Raw genomic sequence first — 21,065 nt, 5'->3', positions numbered from 1 at the left:
AGAATGTGATGTCACTTAGGTTCATATGGATGAGAAAGCAGATGAGAAAGTACTTTTGGCAGTATAGTGTATCGCTATATAAAAGTAAAAACATGAATTCATTATCCTTTATAGATGTGAGCTTGTTGTTTCAAGTTCCCGTTCACAGAAAAAGAAAATCAGACACAGAAATTGTCGTTATCCAGCCTTGAGGCTTCTCAGCTGAGGAAACAACAGGAAACAAACTGAAACAAACTCCATTCCAAATGGCACATCAGACCTTTTAGACTTTGGATAGATGGAAAAGAAATTAAATGGTAATATGGCCTCTATACTTTTCAACTTTTTATTGCATTGTCATTAAGTCAAGTCTAAGTTTAAATACTGAGTTTGAAAAAACAAACAAACAAACAAACAAACAACCAACCATGCATATTGCACACATATGATTAGACAGTGCTAAAGGAATTGTTGCATTGCATTAGGTAAATGTTTTCCACAGAGAACTCAGCAGTTTCAACCAGAAATGCAGGAGTAGTACCATGGATCACAGAGGAAGTATATGTGTGTGCACTATTCCTCAGGTCAACAGTAAAGCTGACCTGAACATTTGAACAAGTCAAGTGGCTTTTACTGTCATTTCAACCATGTACAGTACAGAGTGAAACGAGACCCTGGTGCTACATATGGCCGCTGCGTGCTGCTCCGTGAATTACTAAGAGGCTTTAACTCTTCAAAGGTTACACCCACAATAAAAATAAATCATGGCTTAGATTTTGAGCAGTATGTTACGAAAAACATAACAAAATAGACACAAACAACAAAAAAACTTCACTATTACAATTTGGCAAACATTCTTCACATTGCTCCTCTGACTCCCATTGGTTACAAACATTTGCATCATCCCATAAACTATAGCAGTTTTTTTTATTACGATTATTTATAATGGCATTTAAAAATAATGGACAGATACTAAAACAACTTAAAGAAGCAACTCATTGCTTGTCTCTGTCTGAAAGTGTTGAGGCTGATGGATTTGAATAGTGAGTGTTCACTGCCCTCTAGTGGATACAATGAGAAAGTGTGTTGCCCCACCAAAACAACTTGAACAGAGTTTTGGGAGTTTGGGACTGTCACCAGGGCGGTCTAACCTGTTCAGTGCTGGTATCACAGCACAGGGATGGTGTATGTCTGAAAGCAGCTTTAGATTAAATGTAATAATCTAAATTCAGAAAAGCAAAAAAGGAACCAGCTGGTATCATTATCAGTGACTACACTCAACCATCTGTGAAACTGGTTCAGTGTAGCATATTAAATATGTATTATATTGGCATATTATTGTAAAAAACAACCAAACAAAGCTTTAAATGTAAATCTGAAAAATAAACTGATTCCATTATTTCTCCAAGCTCACCTCCAAGTTCAGAACATTATAGGACACGATCCTCTACTGGAACTCAGCTGGAAGTACACTCATGAATGAAAATCTCTGACCTACTGAGACTGCTCTGCTGAAGTGCTGCTGATCACCGACAAATAAAACAGGGTGGGTAGCGTGTACTAATTATCTACCATACACTTCCTTTCATCACTGTATGCAAGTATGCTTAACTGGCTCACTTTAACTATTGAACCATGCCATACTATGTTCCAAAAGTAAACAAACAACAGGATGAGAGAGATTTTGGTCCTTAGTGACATGATATCATCATGCAGTTGCTGTCTGACAGGCAGCGTTATCTTGCTGGAAGCAGCCATAGGATGGCACACTGTGGTCATAAAGGATTGGATATGCTCAGCAACAATATTCAGGTTCGGCTGTGGCATTTAAGCCATGCACAGGTTGTACTAAGGTGCCCAGAGTGTGCCATGTGTCCGGCCATTCTCCTGCGACCTCTAGCATGAACCACGTATTTTCACCGAGGGAGCTGCCACACACTTGGCTTTGCAGGGGAATCTCAGTAGACGAGCATTTTCTGAAACATTCAACCAAACCTGTCTGGCACCCACAGCCATGCCATCTAAATAAGTTCTTTCTATTCTTGGTTTAGGGTCAAACTTCAGCAGATAGTCTAATTCCTAAATGCACTGAGTAGTTAACATGTGATTGATCAGATATTTGTATTAACAAGCCTTTGAACTGGTGAACCCAATAAACTGACACATAATAAAGTCTGGCTTGTAAAATATAGTCAATCAAATACTTCAGTGTATTATTACTTAAGTAGTATGGTACTCTTAAATCATAACAATACACAGTATATAGATAATTATATAGATATGGATTCAGAGGTGCAAACGCATTTACACGATCGTCTAGATATGAAGTTTTAACTAACTTTTCATAATTTCTTGTGTAGAATCTGCAGTTTAAACGACAGTTTTCTGTGACGTAGGAGATATAGATCTAAACTCAGCTATTCACTGCCTTTAAAGAAATGCCCACACAATGTTGAATATTCCAAAGCACTGTAAAATATCCTTCCATAATTATAGAGTTTACACTCTCAGTGAAGCTCTGTAAGGAGCTCAAGGAATGAAAATATGCATATTAATAAGGCCCCATAAACTCATAAATCATTTTGACTGTGGACACGCCTCCTGCTCTTCTACTGGCTGCTACGTGCCTCTCGTCGGCTGCGTCCCCTCTTGGTAATTTAAATAGCCCCCTTACGGAATTTGATGAATAGGGTCGCTGTCAAAAGCGTCAGACGGAGGGGAGAGCTGACAGACAGACAGCTGTGACGGAGAGCGGAGGAGCACGAGCTGCGTCATGTGTCGTCCTCACGCGTACGTCTAGTTATTTATCCGCGGAGTTGGACGTCGGGGAGAGTTTGCTCAACTATTACCGTCCCGGGCTTAATGTTCCGTGGCTAATCCTGTTTTGCTCTTTTCTGGAGCGATATGGATCCTGGAGCATGTCGAGCTTAAGTGTGGGGCCACAGCTTTGAGCGTGCGCAGGCTGAATATTTCTCCAGGTTCAAAAAGTTCTCTCGTCAGGAGGAAAAGCTTCGTCTCCGCAAGGTAACGCGTCTTTTTCTCCTGTTGTTTTACGTCCGCGCGCGCATTTCTGAGCACAGCTCCGCTTTCAAAGCTAGCAGCTCGTGTCATTAAGTAGCATCTAGGCTACGATATAATAATATAAACCTAAAGGACGCGAACAGAAATAGTTTTTGATGTTTCCAGTTACCGGAACTCTACCAAAAGTAACATTTGGTGACTTTCCCCAGCCCTCCAGCGCGCGCGCGCACACACACCTTTGATCTACCGGTAACGCGAGTAAATCCTTTCCCGGTATTTTTGTCATAAAAAGCTTTCTTTTGAAACTACACAGCTCTCGAATGCAAATCTACACTGTATATTTGACCTTTTCTGCTTTACTCGCTGTGCACAAAGAATTCTGGGTAAAAAACATCACAGTAATTCTCTCATGTTGCGTATGTTCTGTTGAGGTCAGCCTGTTAGAGCATGTTGCAGTCATGCTGAAGCCTTGTAAACGTTTAGCATGTGTAACCATAAATGTGAAAAAGTGCTTCAGATTGGAACCAACTCCGTTCTCTTAAGATCTATTCCAGATATTTAATAGCATTAATGTTGTTTTTGAAATCTTTAAAGGGTGAGTGAACCTTGATTGGTTACACCCGTCTCACCCATCCTGTGTATTCAGGAGCCTCAGAGGGCCACAGCATCATGGTGAACAGCCAAGTGCCAGGTGTACCGTCAGACCCCAGGTCTTGTGCAGGATGTGGGGGGAAGATTGCCGACCGCTTTCTGCTCTTCTCCATGGAGCGCTACTGGCATACGCGCTGCCTCAAGTGCTCTTGTTGCCAAGCCCAGCTGGGGGACATCGGTACCACCTGCTACAGCAAAGGGGGCATGATTCTTTGTCGGAGCGACTACATCAGGTGAGAGCCAGAGGAAGGAGGGAAAGGAAGCTGCTGATTTTTAGATTTCCGAGGCCATGCAGATCTTACCAAAACCAAATCTTTGTTTTTGTGTTTGCAGACTGTTTGGGCACAGCGGGGCGTGCAGTGCCTGCCGCCAGTCAATTCCAGCCAACGAAATGGTGATGAGGGCACAGGGAAATGTTTACCACCTCAAGGTAAATCCCCAGCTCTCACGTTACTGTGCTTCATCTCCCGCAGCTTGTTCGACAGAAGCATCTAGGATTTGAAGTGGAGATGTGTCAGGAGAAAAGGGAATTATACCCACATATAATCACGCTTTGAGACTTCTTTTAAGATGTTTTAGGTGCTTTTACAACAGAATTTCAGCATTGTAGAGTTTTATTTTTAATATCTTCCATCCAGCATCAACTGAAAATCGTTCAATTTTGACATGAGATTTTTTTTTCTTCCCCGATCCTCTGCAGTGTTTCAGCTGTGCCACTTGCAGGAGCAGACTAATGCCTGGCGATCGCTTCCATTACATCAACGGTACAATTTTCTGTGAGCACGACAGACCGGGCGCTGCCTTGCTCAACAGCCACCTGCCAGCACTCCAGAGCAGCTCTGTGCTGACAAACCAGAAGGTGAATAAGACGGAGTGTAAATTCACTGTCAGCTAACGTCACTGTGCTGGAATGAAACTTCTGTTAACTCCCTCTTTGACAGGGTAATAGCAGGCCGATGGTATTATTAAAGTGAAGAAAAATATGTGGTAACCTGACTACAACGTAAATGCAGAAAGTCTTACATTCATACAGTACAGCCAATAAAGTTAATAGCTGTAATGCAGTCAGATCGAACCACCAAACTTCAAATTGGTAGATGAACTGCTCCTGAACTACAGCCACTGTGTTATGAAGAAAAACTTTCATTTTTCAAATAACTGAACAAAAATGTTTCACAAGTCAGAAATCACATATTTGATATGTATTATTTGGGTTACTTGGACATTGTCACTAGTCTGCAAAGAACATTAGAAACCCTTGTTCAGTCAAATATGACTGAATTGTTACTTGTAATGACATTTTTCCTTAATGTAGTGCGGTATCGCTACATTACATTAAAAATGTGCACTGATTTTTGTAAAGAACTGAAATGCAACATGTAAACAGTCCTATAATCTCCTTGCTTTTCAAAGCTGCTGCTGTCACACTGCTGTTTAGAACTGTAATAATAACAGGTATTGTGCATTGTTATGCATTAATTTGAAGATGAAGAGAGCACTTGATAAGTGATGCAGGACTCTGTGGTCACTGCTTTTGTTTGTTCATTTGCAGGTATGCTGAGTGGCAAACGTGCCCTGCGCTGCCCTTGCCTTCCTCTCCAAAGCTTCACTCCTTTCTTCTCTTGTGCTACTGTTGCCGTTGTTGTGGATTCCCATCACCACCCACCTGCTTCTCATCCCCTCCCAGAGTGGACACAGTTTCTCAGTTTCTCACTCAAGATATCCCACAACTCGTCATATCAGAGAGACCCTCTGTACTACATGCAAAGTCCCGTCTATGTTGTGGTCAATGTTAAAGTGGTCTGTGCATCATGCAAAGACTCAGGAGTTGCACTAGCAAAAGGCTCTTAAAGGACAAAAGGCTGGATGCCAAGTGGAGGAGAGCAAAAGCTGCTTGAGTGAACATTTGATGGACTGCTGTAAAATGACTGAACTTTTGCTTGATGCCTTGTGGCATTTTTTCCCCTGAGCATCACTGTTTTTATTTTTTTAATTGTATTTTTTTTATTACTAAACTCCTGATCTCGCTCTTACGTACATGTTCACCTGGAGATCTGACACTGAGGAGATAAAATTGATGGATGACAAAAATGTGAAAATATTCAGTCATTGGAAATCCTTTAACCCGCAGCAGAAAGCTTTTAAAGCCTGTCGCTGCTTTGTCACGTGTTGATTTCTCTTGTGCCCTGCACATCGACAAAGTAAAACAATCCCGTGCAACTTTATTTTTCTGCTGTATAGTTTTGTTTCTTTACCAGATGCGTGTTTGGTGTTTGTGTTGGGATGGTGGTGGTATGTGGCATTGAAAGAAAAATTCAATTAAAACGATTCTTGTAACATGTCACAAAGTGATCTGAGGTTAAGCCCGTTAGTGGCATTACAGTGGCAACATGTGGCATGGTACCTAGCGTGGTGGATGTTACTGGCTCTCTCACTCTCTTTCGCCCTGTATGGTGAAAACATGCCTGATTACCCTGAGGAATGGAATTGGGGGGCTTGAGCTCTGACCATTTACAGAAGCAATTAAACATGATCCCTGTATCTGTGCTGCTGGAGCTCCTGGGAGGCTGAACTCGGGGCATATCCCAAGGTTGACTGACTCGGTGGCTGCTTGCTTCTTATAAAGCTTAATCTGAAAGCAGGCTAATTAAAGGGGATGTAGCTCCCTCTACATCCAGGGCGTTTGAAAAAATCTTATGTATTTACTGTTTACCATGTTCCAATTAAAGCTCCCACACAGCCTGGTTTGTTTCCTGTTGCTGTTCTTTGTTCTCTGCCACTTTGCAATGCTTCTGAAATGCATTTCCTTGAGCTGCATCTAACTCGCTATGCCTTTTTAATGCTATATAAAAAGGTTTCAAGTCTTAGCGCATTGTCGGTAGTTTGGAGCTAATCTTGGTGTGATAGTGGCAACAGAGTGCGCCGTGTGCAGGAAGCACAAGATAGCATCTGCTCTACTTTCACACCTTGCCTGGGAGCATGGCAGCCATCAAACTCGCACCTTAATGCGCTTAGTTATTTCAAAGCGTCCCACTTGTCATGCTAGGTGCTGATACCGCATCAATTATTTATTCCACGTCTGATCAAGAAGCGTCACGCAAATTCATTAACGTATGCAAATGATCACAATTATCTTTGTATCGTGATGGTGAAGAAATAAAACCTTGGCACATTCCCGAGTCCCACCACACCACAAGTTACACTTTGCATTCAAACTAATCAAGCCTCATCTGCCTTTTCCTAATTAGCCGGAACGTTTTCAGATGCCAATTAGCGGGTCTCATGAAAAGGCACTTTGCCATGAGGCGTTGTCTTTTATCAGAGCTTCTGCAGGTGTGTGGCTCACCGTGTAGCTTGTGTCATAGGAAAGTGTTTATTCCTGCTAATTAATCATATTAACACATGCAGATGAGTGTAATTGCCTGAGCTCCTCCACCTCACACTGTGTGAAGACACAAGAAGATGCCAAGATATTTTTACATGCTTATGATGAGAAGGACAGGAGATGCCTCCTCCTTGCCCAGATACTCCTGTGACAAATCAAAAATGGCCACCCCCCTTGATGCTGATTTGTCAGTCTGTCAGCCAGAAGCACTTTCTCACGAGTGTGCCTGTGTATGTGAAGTATTTGGAACCAGACAATATGCTGGAGTTGTTTTTCAACTCTGTAATGTGTCACCAGATGTGACCTAGAGTGTGAGCACCAGAGCCAACCCCCAAACAAGCAACCAAAAAAAGCTTTGAGTATACATTTCAATAATAAATCTAAGTGCTCGTTACTTTTGTGCTTTTAAGTTGAGTATCCCCGGTTACATTTGCAGTGTCAACTATCACCCCAAACTACAGAACTGGCAGCAATGCATTCCTGCAAGTGTCAACGCTGCTAATTCTTTTCCAGAGTCTATCATGTACAGGTGATGCATTATAAACTGGAATCTGTGACATTTCAGTTTAAAGACAAATAAATGCTTTGGTAACATGACACAATTTCATTATTCTCCAGCCACTCCTAGCAACGTTGCTTCGAACCTGCAGTATCCCTTAACCTAAGACTAAAACTAAGAACACCAACTGCATCTTCCTTGTTAGATTTTACTCGAGTAGGTCAGAAAATATTTTCAGCCTGGTTCTAATCGAGATTTCTTCCTGTTAAAAGGGAGTTTTTCTTCCCACTGTTGCCAAGTACTTGCTCATTCAGGCGACTGTTGTTGTGAATTGATGTATGAAAAATAAAAAACTGATTTAAATCAAATTAAAGTGAAATTTTTACATTTTAAACTGGTACTATAAGTGACAGTGCTGCTTTTCTTATCACAGTGCAGTATCAGCAGTTTGTGTCATTTTGTGACTAACTTTTTTCATATTTTACTTGTATGAAAATGTGATTTTTCTGTGTATTAAGTGGTATTATACCGCTCTAACATAAGATTATGGATGCACAGCGAATGCCTCTGCATTACCGTAAAAATATGAGAGGCTACAGCAGCACCCCGTAGGGTTAACAGTTATCACAAGGTGCTTCATAGTGAAAGGTAAATCCTTAGAAATATTAGCAAGACAACTCTCCAGCAATCACCTATGAACAAACACTAGAAAAAAAGCCTGGTTCACTTCCTGTTAACAGGAAATATTTCATTTGTTCTGAAATATTTACTATTTATTTTGATTCAATTTTATTTATATTGTAAAAACAAGTGAAGAAGCGCTCAGTGCATCATGGGAAATTCCCCAGCAAGCCCCCGTCTACAGCAGCATAACTAAGGAATAGTTCAAGGTTAGCCCATCCCAAAGGAACATTTTAATGTTTATCTGAAAAGCAAGTGTCTGTCACACCTTAAAGGCCGGTCCGTGAAAATGCAAACTGTGAGCTGGTCGTGCAGAACAGGAGCCTGATAGGTTAACAAACAGCAACGCAGTTCCTTCAGTTCCTTTACACGTGATTATTACTTGCTAACAGAAATCTCGGGTTTACTTTTCTGCTGAGTAGTTTACTTATTCTGGTTTAATGAGATTGTCATTTTTGTTTTCAGGTGTCCTTTAGTACAATATTTGTTCCGACAATATTTTCACGGACCGGCCTTTAAGGTCAACAAAATAAAACCAGTACTGGTACCAAAAAAAGAAGATTTATTCATAACACACGGAAAAGACCCAGGAAAACCGAGTGAACGATTAAAACGATTAAAAAAATAACGATAAAAACCTTGAAAAACGTAAATTCACACCTGAGCCTCAACTCTCGCGGCCTGGTACCAAACGACTCGGGACCGGGATGGGTCCGTGGCATGGGGGTTGGGGACGGCTAGTGTTAAGCTACTTAATTACACTTCGTTTGGATAAAAAATAAACCCTTTCACAACATTAACCACTTATTAAAGGCTGGATTTAATACATTTGCAATAAAACTGACCTCCACTGTCATGATTAACAGCCTATTTCAGAATATAAATTCCATCAGCCTCCTATGCTTGTTAAAAATGATGGCAACAGGGAGCCTCGTATTTTAAAATACAGCAAGGGATTCAGACCAAGTACATGACGAGTTGGAAATCAGATCCTCAATATGAATGATTCAAGTGAGCTTCAGTGTGTGCGGAGTGTGCTTGGTGAATGCTGATAGACAGGTCTTGTCCACCCTGAGGCACTGAGCTCAACACAGGTATGTTTGCTGTAAAAACGCCATCTGGTTTCACTGTTGTCAGAACCCAAGCATGTAAAACGTTGAATGTTGGTGTGCTTAAAGATCTCTACGGCATTTAGCTTTGCTCGCAATCCTACCGAAAGCTCGCCGGCCTGCCAAAGCTATTTATGGTAGCTTCCAAATCCCGAAGAGCTACACGACTGTTTAGAGCCAGCTACAACAATTTCCAACACACACCTAATTTATCATAACCATAGTGTGCTGAATGTGATTTCTGAATAAAGAATAAATCAGAATCAGAATCAGAATAAAGTATTCTGATTCTGATTCTGATTCTGAACTCACTAAGGGCTCCAGTGCTGCAAACCTTGCCATTGTACTAGAGCAAAACACGAGACAGAGCTGAAACATGTAGGAAGCGAGGCATGTTCCAGTCATAACTCACTGCCTACAGCAGGGGAGTAGAGGGGCGTAATGACAGAGAGGGACTTTACAACTCCGAGCCTCATTCAGGAATGTCAGGAAGGGGAGAGGGAGAAAAGTTCTCCTGGCCAATCGGAACGCTTTGAATAATTAAAGTGATTGGCTTAATTAGCTCAATTACCTTAATTTGACCACGGAACACGGCCATATGGTGAAAGGAAACAAAAGAGGGGGGAACTAATTAAAAGTAAAATAATGAGGATTTTAATTAACTGGCTCCCTAGACAGCAGAGCGCAGGGATCAGGAGCCTGCTACCATAATTAAAGTGCTGTAACGCTGGCAACATCTCTCCTCTCTTTCTTATATCTGTGAGGGCTCTATCCATCTAATTAAATCTGTAAATAAATTAGCAACATTGAGGGTTCCTGCTTGACTTAACACCGCCTGTAATCCACCCCCACCACCTTCCCAATAACACGCTCACCTCAATTTCAGCACACTGCACCAACCATATGTAGGCAAAGGTTGAGCTAAGCTCTGTCCTAAACAGACAGATGTGTTTAGAGGGTGGCATGCATTTCATCGTGATTGTGCCGATGCTGCTTGATGAAGAGTTTGCGCCTTTCAAAACCCGGGATTCTGTTTTGAAGCTCTGGATAACACAGATCGCAGAGGTCCAGTGCCAAGGTGACATCTGCATCGTCTGCAAGTGTTGCAGCCAGCCGTCAATGCATGTCAAGTGTCATGTGGCCATCAATGTGTCGTCTGGGCTCTGCCCCTAAAACACCAGCTAGCTCGGTGTCTTTCTACTATCCTTCAGTTATACCTCCCCTGTACTCTCTGCTCAACCTGCCCCTGGCCATTTTACATCCTCCACTGCAACCAGTAGCAGCCGCCGCCCATGGAAGCAGAAGCCGTTTCATTAAAATGCATTCAGATTGACACGAGCCTTATTTGCATATTAAATTAACAAGCACTTAAGAGTTCTGAGCGAACTGTTACACTACCAGCTCGGAGTAAATGAAGAGCAAGCAAGCGTTTGACTGTCATTACCCATAGCTGTCACCGTTGGACACGGTTGAGGAATGGTGTTTTCAGAGCTAGACTCACAAAGACAGATAAATGTGATGGAGTCAACAAATGTAACCCGCCTTTCAACCTCTGGTGTCCCAGCTACATTGTTCTACAAAGACACTGAAAGTGGAAAAAAGCATTGAATGCCTGCAACAGGGAGAAGCTGCAGATACTTCAATCTGCCTGTAAGCTTGTACCTGGGCTTTCTCAGTTCTCTCCTCCTTATTTTTCTACTTCATTTTCCAGCCCTAAAGAATGCTTCTGGGAATCCTTCACCTGTGTTAATCCAAGTGACTGGACTGGTGTTTCTGCCTTTTTGGAGGATTTTTAATAAACAAATAATATCGGCTTTCTAGAAATTTGTGTTCAAATTTTAGTGAGTGAAAATGTAGCATTTTATTTGTCTGTTACTTAGCACTAACTAACAGTGTGTCATACAGCATATCAATGCAGCTAACTAACCAAGCAGACATTAAAGAAGTCTGGCTTAGAGTAATTTAAAGTGCGCTGGTGTCCCTGAGTGGCAGTGTGGTGATTCAGAGTGGGGCCTCTTTTAAAGCCAACAGAGAGACAAACTGAGTGAGAAAAAACTCAAAGTATGTCAAACATCTGAGCTGACGCTAATGTCAGGGCAGCACACTGATCAGTGCATTTATCCTGGATAGCCATCGCTCACTATGATGGTCAGTCACTGTTTTTTGCTGCTCCTCCTCATGACGAATGAATTTCTGTGTCTGCGTTAAGTACTGAAGTACTAATCAAAGCCTTGAAAGAACCGAAGGAACTGTGGCTCTCTGTGGTTGTGAATCCAGAACAATGACTGTAGAAAACTCTGATCATGATGATTAAGAGGTTTAGCTTACCAGACTAGTTTGACAGGATTAGCTCAACACCAACATATTAAAAAGATGCCAACTTCACTGAGTGATTATGATGTGAATTTTGCCAGCAGTGCCTGTGCTAGGGGAGCTCACAGGGGTGTTGTATCAATACCCACCTTAGCAGGCTGTGGGAGAAACCTGAGGGAGGCCTTCTCACCGCAGAGACTCACAGACAGCTGCAGGGCAGGAGGAGAAGGGTGTTTGCAAAGTGGTTGAAGCACCAGCTTACTTCACCTCTCCCCCAGTGTTCTGCTGATAGATAAAAACACAACATCAGTACACAGGCTGCACATATAATAATGGTACATTTACTTTATCTGCTGTTTGACTTTACAGCAATAATACTGAGCAGTTTTCCTGATATTCTAAGGATTGCTGTAAAGTTAACAAATAAATAATGAACTCAAGCAGACTGAACTCACTTAAACAGACAAGCGGCCTCCAAGAAGTTGCCAAAACATCTTAGTGCAAAATCAGGTTTAAACGTGCCTCTGCTTTGTTTTTGTGCTTGATTGATTGCTATAATCGCTCAGAGTATCACGTGTTCGTTTTATTACTGTTCTCTGTGATTTATAACCTGTTCATTACAGTTTTTATCACTTTTTCATTTTGGTTTATTGCTCCTACTTGTGTGACACATTGTAACATTTCTCTAAAAGTGCTTAATAAACAAAGTCATTTCTTCACTGTGTGATATGACGCAGAACCATTGGACTTTTCTGGTCTGCAGAGCACATGTACAGTGTTATATATCACTGTTTGAATGTCTGTTCTTATTCTGTATAATGAATTTTAAGGCACCCTCACTCATATGTAAGACTACAGAAATAAATGCAGTCTATTTCCCATCATACAGTATTTGGTTCCAGTGGAACGAACCACCATTATTATCTGTGAACAATTAAAATATAAAAAAAGAAGAAATTATTTTAACTCCCCATTACTCTTCAGGAGAAATAAAAAGCAAATTCTCTGCATATAAAATGAGTTTTCAAACGCTTTCATCTTTCTTTCATTGTTATCTTTAAAGGAAAATCTCACTCCAGTACAGATACAACCATTGGTAGCATGACAGTGTTACCTAGAGTGATGTAGAAGCTGAGTGTATGACACCGTGAGGAGAGAAGCCAGAGCCTGATCTTCAGCAGAACAAGTGATTAGCAGTCTGGACTGCAGACTCTAACCTTCATATCTTCTTTAACTTTGCTGTCTTGTGTTTATATTTAAACAGACATTAGTGGCGGGCTTTAGCTCAGGAGGTAGAGCTGCCCATCTCAACCAGAAGGTTGGTGGTTTGATCCTTGGCTGCACCCGTCTCAAGATTCCGAACCCCAAGTTGTTTCTCAATCATTGGAGATGTGAAATAAAAAGCACCTAGTAGTAGAAAAATGCTTGTATGAATTTGGGAATGAGGCCCTTTGAGTGCTCAGAGAGAGAAGAAAAACACGATATAAGGAGCTGTAAATTTACCATGCATTTAAAAGAAAGCTCCTGTGTGTCTTCTCAAAGGGATGTGTTTGGCACCGGGGCCTGAACCAAATGTTAAACAGCATCTCAGTCCAAGTCATAGAGTAACACATAAATAATGCCTTGAGTAATCTAATAAACTACTTATCCCAGAAGTATTAAGTAACACAAAGCATTATTTTTTTTAAAGTAGCAAGTAATGTATGCATTAATGCTGGCACAAGTAAATCAGACATATCAAGACCAGCGGCTTCACAGGAAGGTAAGTAAAGAGAAAAAGAAATCCTCCACTATTTAACAAGACAAACTGGATTAAAACACAACATTTTGGGCTGCCTGTCTTTTATTCTTGGGGATAAATAAAGTCTTTCTGATTCTGATATAAGCCGACGCCCTCATGGACCCTTCTGGACATCTTTCTGCAATTTTGGACCAATTGGCTGAAGAATTGTAAAATATTGTGACTTGTCTAGTTATCATCAAAATATTTACTGTTAGTTGATAGTGAAGAGTTGTGGAGAAGGAAAAATCCGAGAAGCTCCTTGTTAAAGTCAGATGTGATTGCATGCAAAGCAGAGCTTGTATCTGATCTCAGAGCAGTGAAATCAGAGCCAGCAGCAGATTGTCTTTCACGCTAGTCTCACATCAAGTTCACGTCAATGCGTCTGTGAAAACACGCAGAAAAAGCTGGTGGGCTGAACGTGAAAAGCTCGAGCCATTGTTAATGAGACACACAGTGAAGCCAAGTTAATCCTGCTTCCACTGATAACTGCCAATTGCTGCTACAAGATGTCGGCAATTTTAAAGGCTAGATTCAGACAGACATGAAACTTTATGAGAGAACAAAGATGAAAGAAGAAGGATTGTGCTCACTTTGATACAATTTAATTGATTTTGATTGGCCAGTGTTCAGTAAGTAACAAAAGCGGTGATGAGTAGTCAGGCTGGTAGCTCCTTAGCCTCCATGTTTACCTATACCTGTGTTAGAGTAGAATCAAGAGAGCAACCACATTATCTGTGAAGTGCTGTTTGGACTGGTGTGTTAATGCTCAAAAAAATGAAAGGAACACACTCGAAAAACCCATCAGATCTCAGTGGGAGATAAATCATGTTGGATACAAACTGCGTAATGTGTTAGGAATGAAAGGATACTGCGGTGTTTAATGGAAATGAAAATGATCAACCTACAGAGAGCTGAATTCAAAGAAAGCCCAAAAACAAAGTGAAAAAATGATACAGCAGGCTCCTCATGTGGGATGGGAACTGATAAGAATTTAGCAATTATCAATATTGCTTATCGACTCTCTTATCGATTGTCATTGGATTCTCTTTTGCACCGTTTTGAGAATAACTGCCTTTGCTAAGCAGCAATAAAGAAATTGCATTCATGCAAATTAATTGCATGCTTGGGGTCAAACATTTATGTATGTTTGTTGAGGTTTTTAACTATTACACATTACAGTTTTCTTAAAAGCAATGCAGTACATTACTTAATTATTCCCAGGAAAAAGTAATTTGCTATACTACTTGTTACATTCCTTTCATGTTACTCTGTAAAATAGCTAAAATACATGGTCTCATAATCACCATCTAACAACATAAACCTGAGGCTACAGCCCCACACACCAACACAAATCCCTAACGAGGACACTCATCTCTAAGATCTTTCTCTTAGTAGCTGACGGCCCAAAGCAAAGATGATGCTGTATTGGATTTGTCTTGTCTCCCTCCCCTCACCCCCAACCAATCACAGCAGATGGCCCCGCCCCTCCCTGAGCCTGGTTCTGCTGGAGGTTTCTTCCTGATAAAAGGGAGTTTTTCCTTCCCACTGTCGCCAAAGTGCTTTCTCTTAGGGGGTCATATGATTGAGTTTCTCTGTAAGGTCTTTGGAAGGACTACCTGTGCAACCTCTGTAGGGTCCAGGTATCATCACTGACCCTATCCAAATGCAACACTAGTGAAAAAATGAGGAGCCCAGGGTTTGTAGTGTATTGTCAACTGTTAGTTATGTAATGGCATGTCTCACGCCATATTTTCGCTGGTGTAATGCAACAAAGCATGTAATTTATTACTTTCTTCACAGAGAAAATATTTACCATAATGCAGTACTTGTTAATTTTTTAAAATGCAAAATACATTACTTTTCTAAAGCAACACCTGCAAAACTTGATTTTTTGCAGTTGATCCTCGCACATTTACGTGTACACAAGTACATGAACTAAAAGAAAAATAACAATAATATTTAAAAAGGCACCAAATGACTTTAGGAAACTGGTGAATTTGTGTTATTCAAAAGCTCTTACATATAAATATAAACACTGTACTATCTCAGGTACTCTGTGTAACATGACTTATTTTTATTTCCAGGTACAGTCACAGTTGTGCCTGCCACTGGGCATCACCCTCATCATTAAAGAAGGAACCGGCAAGATGCTGTCAGATGAATGTCTGGGGATCGAGCTCCCCTGTTTGTCTTGAGACAAACGGGAGAGCTGAGAAAGGGCTGGCCCTCATCAACTCCCCCACTCCACCAGGAGGAACACACGTTCATTAGCGCCCTTTAATGAGAAGCAGATGCAACAACGCTCCTTCTCACTGTCTCGCTCTTTCATGCAGAGCATGAGGTGAACAAACACACATCTGTTTTTAAAAAGACGCTCCAACAAATGCTATGGAGGGTCATGGAACAGAGTCATCGTGTGTTTATATTCATCCACACACACATAGTGCCATAACACAAATAGATCCTTATACATAAAAACACACCTCCATCCTCCACACACACATTGGTCCTATCATGGAAGAGATGGGTGGGGGCTTTTAACAGCTCAGACCTGTGGGCCTCATTTGTCCAATTTAGGTGAATGACTGAGATCATATATCATTGCCTTTATGTCGGACTATTTTTATCATGAAGGAAGTTAATATGGTGGAGCTGTAGGAGACAGAAAAATGCCCTGTCTGTGGATCTGAGTTGAGCTTTCACTGGTGTGAGTGGCTGAACTTCTCATGATTGACAACAAAAGTGAAAGTGAGTGTTTTACTGGAGGAAATGTACAGTGTGTCTGACAGTACTCACGGCACTTCGCTGGTTACAACCTTATTCTAACGTGGATTGCATTCAGTTTTCACCTTAAAATTGTACACATAGTACCCATGGAAAGATTACATCATTTCATTACATTCACTTCAGCAACTTTAAAATGAACCTGTTCTGCTTTTCAGTAGTCATATGTTTTTGTATTCCAGTATTTATTTTTAAATCTACTCATATAATAATTCAAGCCAATACTGTCATGCGCCGTGGTGCGCGGGCACGAAAGGATCCAGGCGCAGACTCCGAGCTAACAAAAAGACACTTTAATAAAACAACGAAAGGCGACCCGGGGAAAGTAGAGAGCAAAACAGAAACTAAAAATCCGGGGAAACAATGACACGAGGAAGCCGGGATCGGGACGGCGGGGGGCTGCAATAGAAAGGGGAGATGATTACTAGGGAGCCAGGAAGCGGGGAGAACATATCAGGACTGAGTTAGAGTAGGGCCTTACGATAGAACGGAACCGTGGGAGCTCGGGAGGGAAGTGTGGCAGTCCGTGGGGGCAGGAAGTCCGTGGAATGGCGAGTGGGCCAGGTGAGCACCGCGAGATCCAGTCGAGCCGGAGGACAGGCAGGTAGCAGACGCCGAGTAGAAACCTGGACAGAAGTAGGCAGGTTAAACAAAGTTCCAAGCAGGAGAGAATGCACACTTTTCGTGGAAGTCTGGTTACCACTGTGGGGATGACTACGGACTGGCGTGGAGCATCCGTCAGCGCCGGATTAAGTGGATCTCCGTGTAATCACCGGGATGGAGAGCAGGTGTGCTGGTGATGGCCCAGCCCGGGGGTGTGGCTACCCGAGCATCACGCATTCCACAGACACAGGACCACGGACCATGACAAATACAAAGGCAATATATTAAACCTTTATGAGCTAAGAAAAAGGTTTATGCTTTTTTCATTAAAGTGATATGGTAACCGGGTAAAATTAGACTGATGTGGTTGCACACGTTAACATGGCTGAATGGATATATTACTGTTACTTTAGATTATGACATACATGTTACTAATAAATACTCAGGACCACAAACATTTTTTATAATTCTAATATTATATAGCATTTTAAGATATATTTGTATATGTATGGTAACAGGGTTGCAAATCAGAGCTAGTACTGGTGTTTTCTCAGAAGAAGATGATAGCAGTGGAATGTAATCTACTGTAAAGGTCAAGGATACATGTGGTTAGACAAATAAAGGTAGGAGGGTCATAGTTTGGTCCCGCCTTCACTGTTGTGATTGGTGAGGGGGTAGGGACAGGCTTAGGGCGTCGGGGGGTTCCCCGGAGGCATCTTCCTTGGGGGGCTCAACCCGGGGTAGCGGTCACGTCCGGTTAGGGGCTCTGTTGGCTCTCAGGTGACTGTTTCCTCGCGGCTGCGTGCAGCGGGGCTAGGGGAGGGTCTGTGCTGACGGACGTGGGTTACTGACCTGGCAACCTGGCTGCCCCTGGGTGGGTCCGGGATGGGCGTGAGGTTCTGGGGGCGCTCCGTCTCTGGGCTGGGGCCCGGGCCGGGCCTCGGGGGCTTGGGTCCTGGTTGGTGTGTTGCCGGGGTTGTGGGCGGGTGGGTGCATGGGGGCCCGGCCCTGGAGCAGGGTGCCGCCGGTGCGTCGAGCCGCCTGGGGGGCTCTTCAACTGATGGGGGGGATGGTCACATCTTGCAGGAGCTTTCCTCTCTTCAGGAACTCTCTGCAGGAGGGGGAGATACAGGAGAGGTGGAGGAAGATCTCAGCCTGGGCGTTTACCGTCTTATGTAGTCTGGAAGATGTGTGGATGGTGGGGTGGGTGCAGTTTTCTCTGTGGTGGGGTTGGGTGGACTGTCCAGGGCTCTGTGGAGCCGGGGGGCGCTACTGCACTGGGCCCCGGTCTGATGGGCCTGGGCCCCCCTTCCCTGGCGGGTCGCGGAGGGTGGGGGTGCCTACTGGGGTCAGCGGGGGAGCTGGCCCCAGGGAGGGGTTACCTGCCCCTCCCTTCCTTCCCTCCCCATCTCCAGCTGCCTCCCTCTTCCCGCTCCTCCACAACCACCCACACATGCAGGGCCTTGGAGTAGGGGTATGTCACCAGGGTGCAGAGGAGGCTACCCTCCCCCCCTGTCCCCTTCTGGCTGCCTCTGCCTCAATTTTATCCCACAACTTAGACATTCACATTATTCACACTCTCATTACACATACATATAGGATCTTGGGGGTGGGCACAATCACGGAGTCCAAATCACCATCAGGGTGTATACCTCACCCCTGACGTCGTTGCCCACCTCTCAATTTTAAATACACTTAGTCATTGAGGGCTAGCAGGAGGGACTATGCGCTTACCTGCTGCTCCTTGGCAGGTAGCTCCATGCCCTCCTGGGTTTTAATTGCACCTTAGAACACATATGCATCAACACTACAATGAGCGGGTGGAGGGAGGTTTGGAGTCTTCTCCCACCCCCATTCTCTGCGGCCTGCTGGAGCGGGAGGGCTAGTAGGAGGAGTTGGCCGTCCGACTGCGGTCTGGGCTGTGGGGCCTCCCTGCTGCTGCGGAGTCGGGGCGGTCTGCCTCTCCCCACCGCAGGGAAAAGGGTAACACCACCTGGGTCTGGGTGCAATTCCCCCCTCCAGGGGCAAGGGTACCTAGACCCGGTTTGTAGAGTACGCTTGGGGAGTGTGATTGTGTGTACAGCGTCTCTTTATGTCTGTCTCCACGTTGGTTGAGTGTGGAGTGAGTGCATATGAGAGCATGAGGGTGGGAATGGATGTTTGTGTCTGTGTGTGCCTGTATGTCTGTGTCTATATGTCAGGTTGGGTATCAGACGCCACCTCTCTGGGGACACCTCAGGCCCTCCAAGGTTTGGAGGCCTATCTCCACCCACCACCACTTCCCCTGCCGGTGGCGGACTCCCTCAGGTGTCGGTGTGTTGGTGGTTCTTTGTGTCTGGGGGTGGGCGTCCGGGTACACACCGGCTCACTCCTTGGCGGCCGCTTGTCGGGGCCTGGGGCCTGGGGCTCGCTCGGGCCCCTTTGGAGGTGGGGTGCCCCCGGCCTCTCGGCCTAGGGCTCGGTCACTCAGGCGCAGCTGGCTGCCGGCGGAGCTCACGGGCGCGTCACTGCAACTCCCCCTGACTTCTGCTCCGCGGCTGCTGGGCGAGCCCTCATCTGGGACTCTCCTCAGCTCTTACTGGGACAGTGGCGCGGCTGCCCCTCTGTTGGTCTTCCATGGTCTCTTGTGTTCTGGGGGCCTCTGGATGTCTGGAGTTTTGATCTCCTCCATACCCGCTTCACACCCTGGAGGACGGGGCTGTGGCCCCCCCACACTCCCTAGCAGATCATTACATGGAGAAACCTTTGGAATGCAAGCATGCTGATCCACACAGGTATGCACACATGGGTATTCACAGACGCGGACTAAAGCTTTCTTGGCTGCTGCCTCAAAGCACACTGTGCGCTGTCTATCTTGCGTGCTGCACAATATCGTTTATTATTTAGTAAATATTGATATCTATGACTAGCTAGTTTATTGTGATGGTGCTTTGTTTTCTCTATTATTATGTTGCTCTTTGTTGTTTGCTGTCTCCTCTGTTTGTTTTTTTTTGTTTGTTTTTTTTTTTTTTTCTCCATACAGGTGACCCAGGAGTTCTTTTTTTTTTTTTTCTCTCTCTTCCCCCCCCTTCTCACCGTCTCTTCTCCCCTTTGGTTTTCTTTCTTTCTCTCCCCCTCTTTCTCTCATTCATTCCCCCTGTCCTATTTATTAAAAAAAAAAAAAAAAAAAAAAAATGACAAAGGATGAACTGAAGCTCTGCCATCACGTAATGTCGCATACTGCTGTTTCTGATGTCATTTAAAAAAAAAAAAAAAAAAAGAAAAAAAAAAGAAAGAAAGGGGAGATGATTACTAGGGAGCCAGGAAGCGGGGAGAACATATCAGGACTGAGTTAGAGTAGGGCCTTACGATAGAACGGAACCGTGGGAGCTCGGGAGGGAAGTGTGGCAGTCCGTGGGGGCAGGAAGTCCGTGGAATGGCGAGTGGGCCAGGTGAGCACCGCGAGATCCAGTCGAGCCGGAGGACAGGCAGGTAGCAGACGCCGAGTAGAAACCTGGACAGAAGTAGGCAGGTTAAACAAAGTTCCAAGCAGGAGAGAATGCACACTTTTCGTGGAAGTCTGGTTACCACTGTGGGGATGACTACGGACTGGCGTGGAGCATCCGTCAGCGCCGGATTAAGTGGATCTCCGTGTAATCACCGGGATGGAGAGCAGGTGTGCTGGTGATGGCCCAGCCCGGGGGTGTGGCTACCCGAGCATCACGCATTCCACAGACACAGGACCACGGACCATGACAAATACAAAGGCAATATATTAAACCTTTATGAGCTAAGAAAAAGGTTTATGCTTTTTTCATTAAAGTGATATGGTAACCGGGTAAAATTAGACTGATGTGGTTGCACACGTTAACATGGCTGAATGGATATATTACTGTTACTTTAGATTATGACATACATGTTACTAATAAATACTCAGGACCACAAACATTTTTTATAATTCTAATATTATATAGCATTTTAAGATATATTTGTATATGTATGGTAACAGGGTTGCAAATCAGAGCTAGTACTGGTGTTTTCTCAGAAGAAGATGATAGCAGTGGAATGTAATCTACTGTAAAGGTCAAGGATACATGTGGTTAGACAAATAAAGGTAGGAGGGTCATAGTTTGGTCCCGCCTTCACTGTTGTGATTGGTGAGGGGGTAGGGACAGGCTTAGGGCGTCGGGGGGTTCCCCGGAGGCATCTTCCTTGGGGGGCTCAACCCGGGGTAGCGGTCACGTCCGGTTAGGGGCTCTGTTGGCTCTCAGGTGACTG

At 43.8% G+C, this 21,065-nt stretch overlaps 1 protein-coding gene and 1 long non-coding RNA gene across 3 annotated transcripts; both read left to right on the top strand.

Moving 5' to 3' along the window:
• Window positions 1–2,626: 2,626 nt before the first annotated feature.
• lmo4lb (LIM domain only 4-like b) lies at window positions 2,627–7,726 on the top strand. Of its 2 annotated transcripts, none has more exons than XM_085424334.1 (5): window positions 2,627–3,003; window positions 3,595–3,884; window positions 3,985–4,081; window positions 4,352–4,510; window positions 5,204–7,726. In XM_085424334.1, exons 2-5 carry the CDS (start codon window positions 3,670–3,672, stop codon window positions 5,210–5,212), a joined length of 480 nt encoding a protein of 159 aa, XP_085280460.1. In that variant the 5' UTR covers window positions 2,627–3,003; window positions 3,595–3,669; the 3' UTR covers window positions 5,213–7,726. The 2 variants fall into 2 exon arrangements, with proteins under 2 accessions (XP_085280460.1, XP_085280459.1); XM_085424333.1 differs by having other exon boundaries at window positions 2,630–3,003; window positions 3,647–3,884; window positions 5,204–7,725.
• An 11,392-nt stretch (window positions 7,727–19,118) lies between these two features.
• On the top strand, window positions 19,119–20,086 carry LOC146656572 (uncharacterized). Its single transcript, XR_014914171.1, has 2 exons — window positions 19,119–19,582; window positions 19,831–20,086. It is a non-coding gene; the product is annotated as an uncharacterized LOC146656572 (long non-coding RNA).
• Window positions 20,087–21,065: the final 979 nt, after the last annotated feature.

Source organism: Rhamphochromis longiceps, linkage group LG12 (assembly GCF_057381845.1).
Source record: "Rhamphochromis longiceps isolate RC_006_pf linkage group LG12, R_longiceps_female_GT1.1, whole genome shotgun sequence".
Taxonomy (NCBI): Eukaryota; Metazoa; Chordata; class Actinopteri; order Cichliformes; family Cichlidae; genus Rhamphochromis; species Rhamphochromis longiceps.
Note: the sequence above shows the minus strand (reverse complement) of the source record. Positions and strands in the feature narration are given on the sequence as shown.

Bases quoted from the DNA above. Each gene is read 5' to 3' on its own strand.
- lmo4lb (XM_085424334.1), top strand. From the start codon at position 3,670: ATGGTGAACAGCCAAGTGCCAGGTGTACCGTCAGACCCCAGGTCTTGT. The intron at 3,885-3,984 runs GTGAGAGCCAGA...TTGTGTTTGCAG, and splicing joins TGTCGGAGCGACTACATCAG to ACTGTTTGGGCACAGCGGGG. The intron at 4,082-4,351 runs GTAAATCCCCAG...GATCCTCTGCAG, and splicing joins GAAATGTTTACCACCTCAAG to TGTTTCAGCTGTGCCACTTG.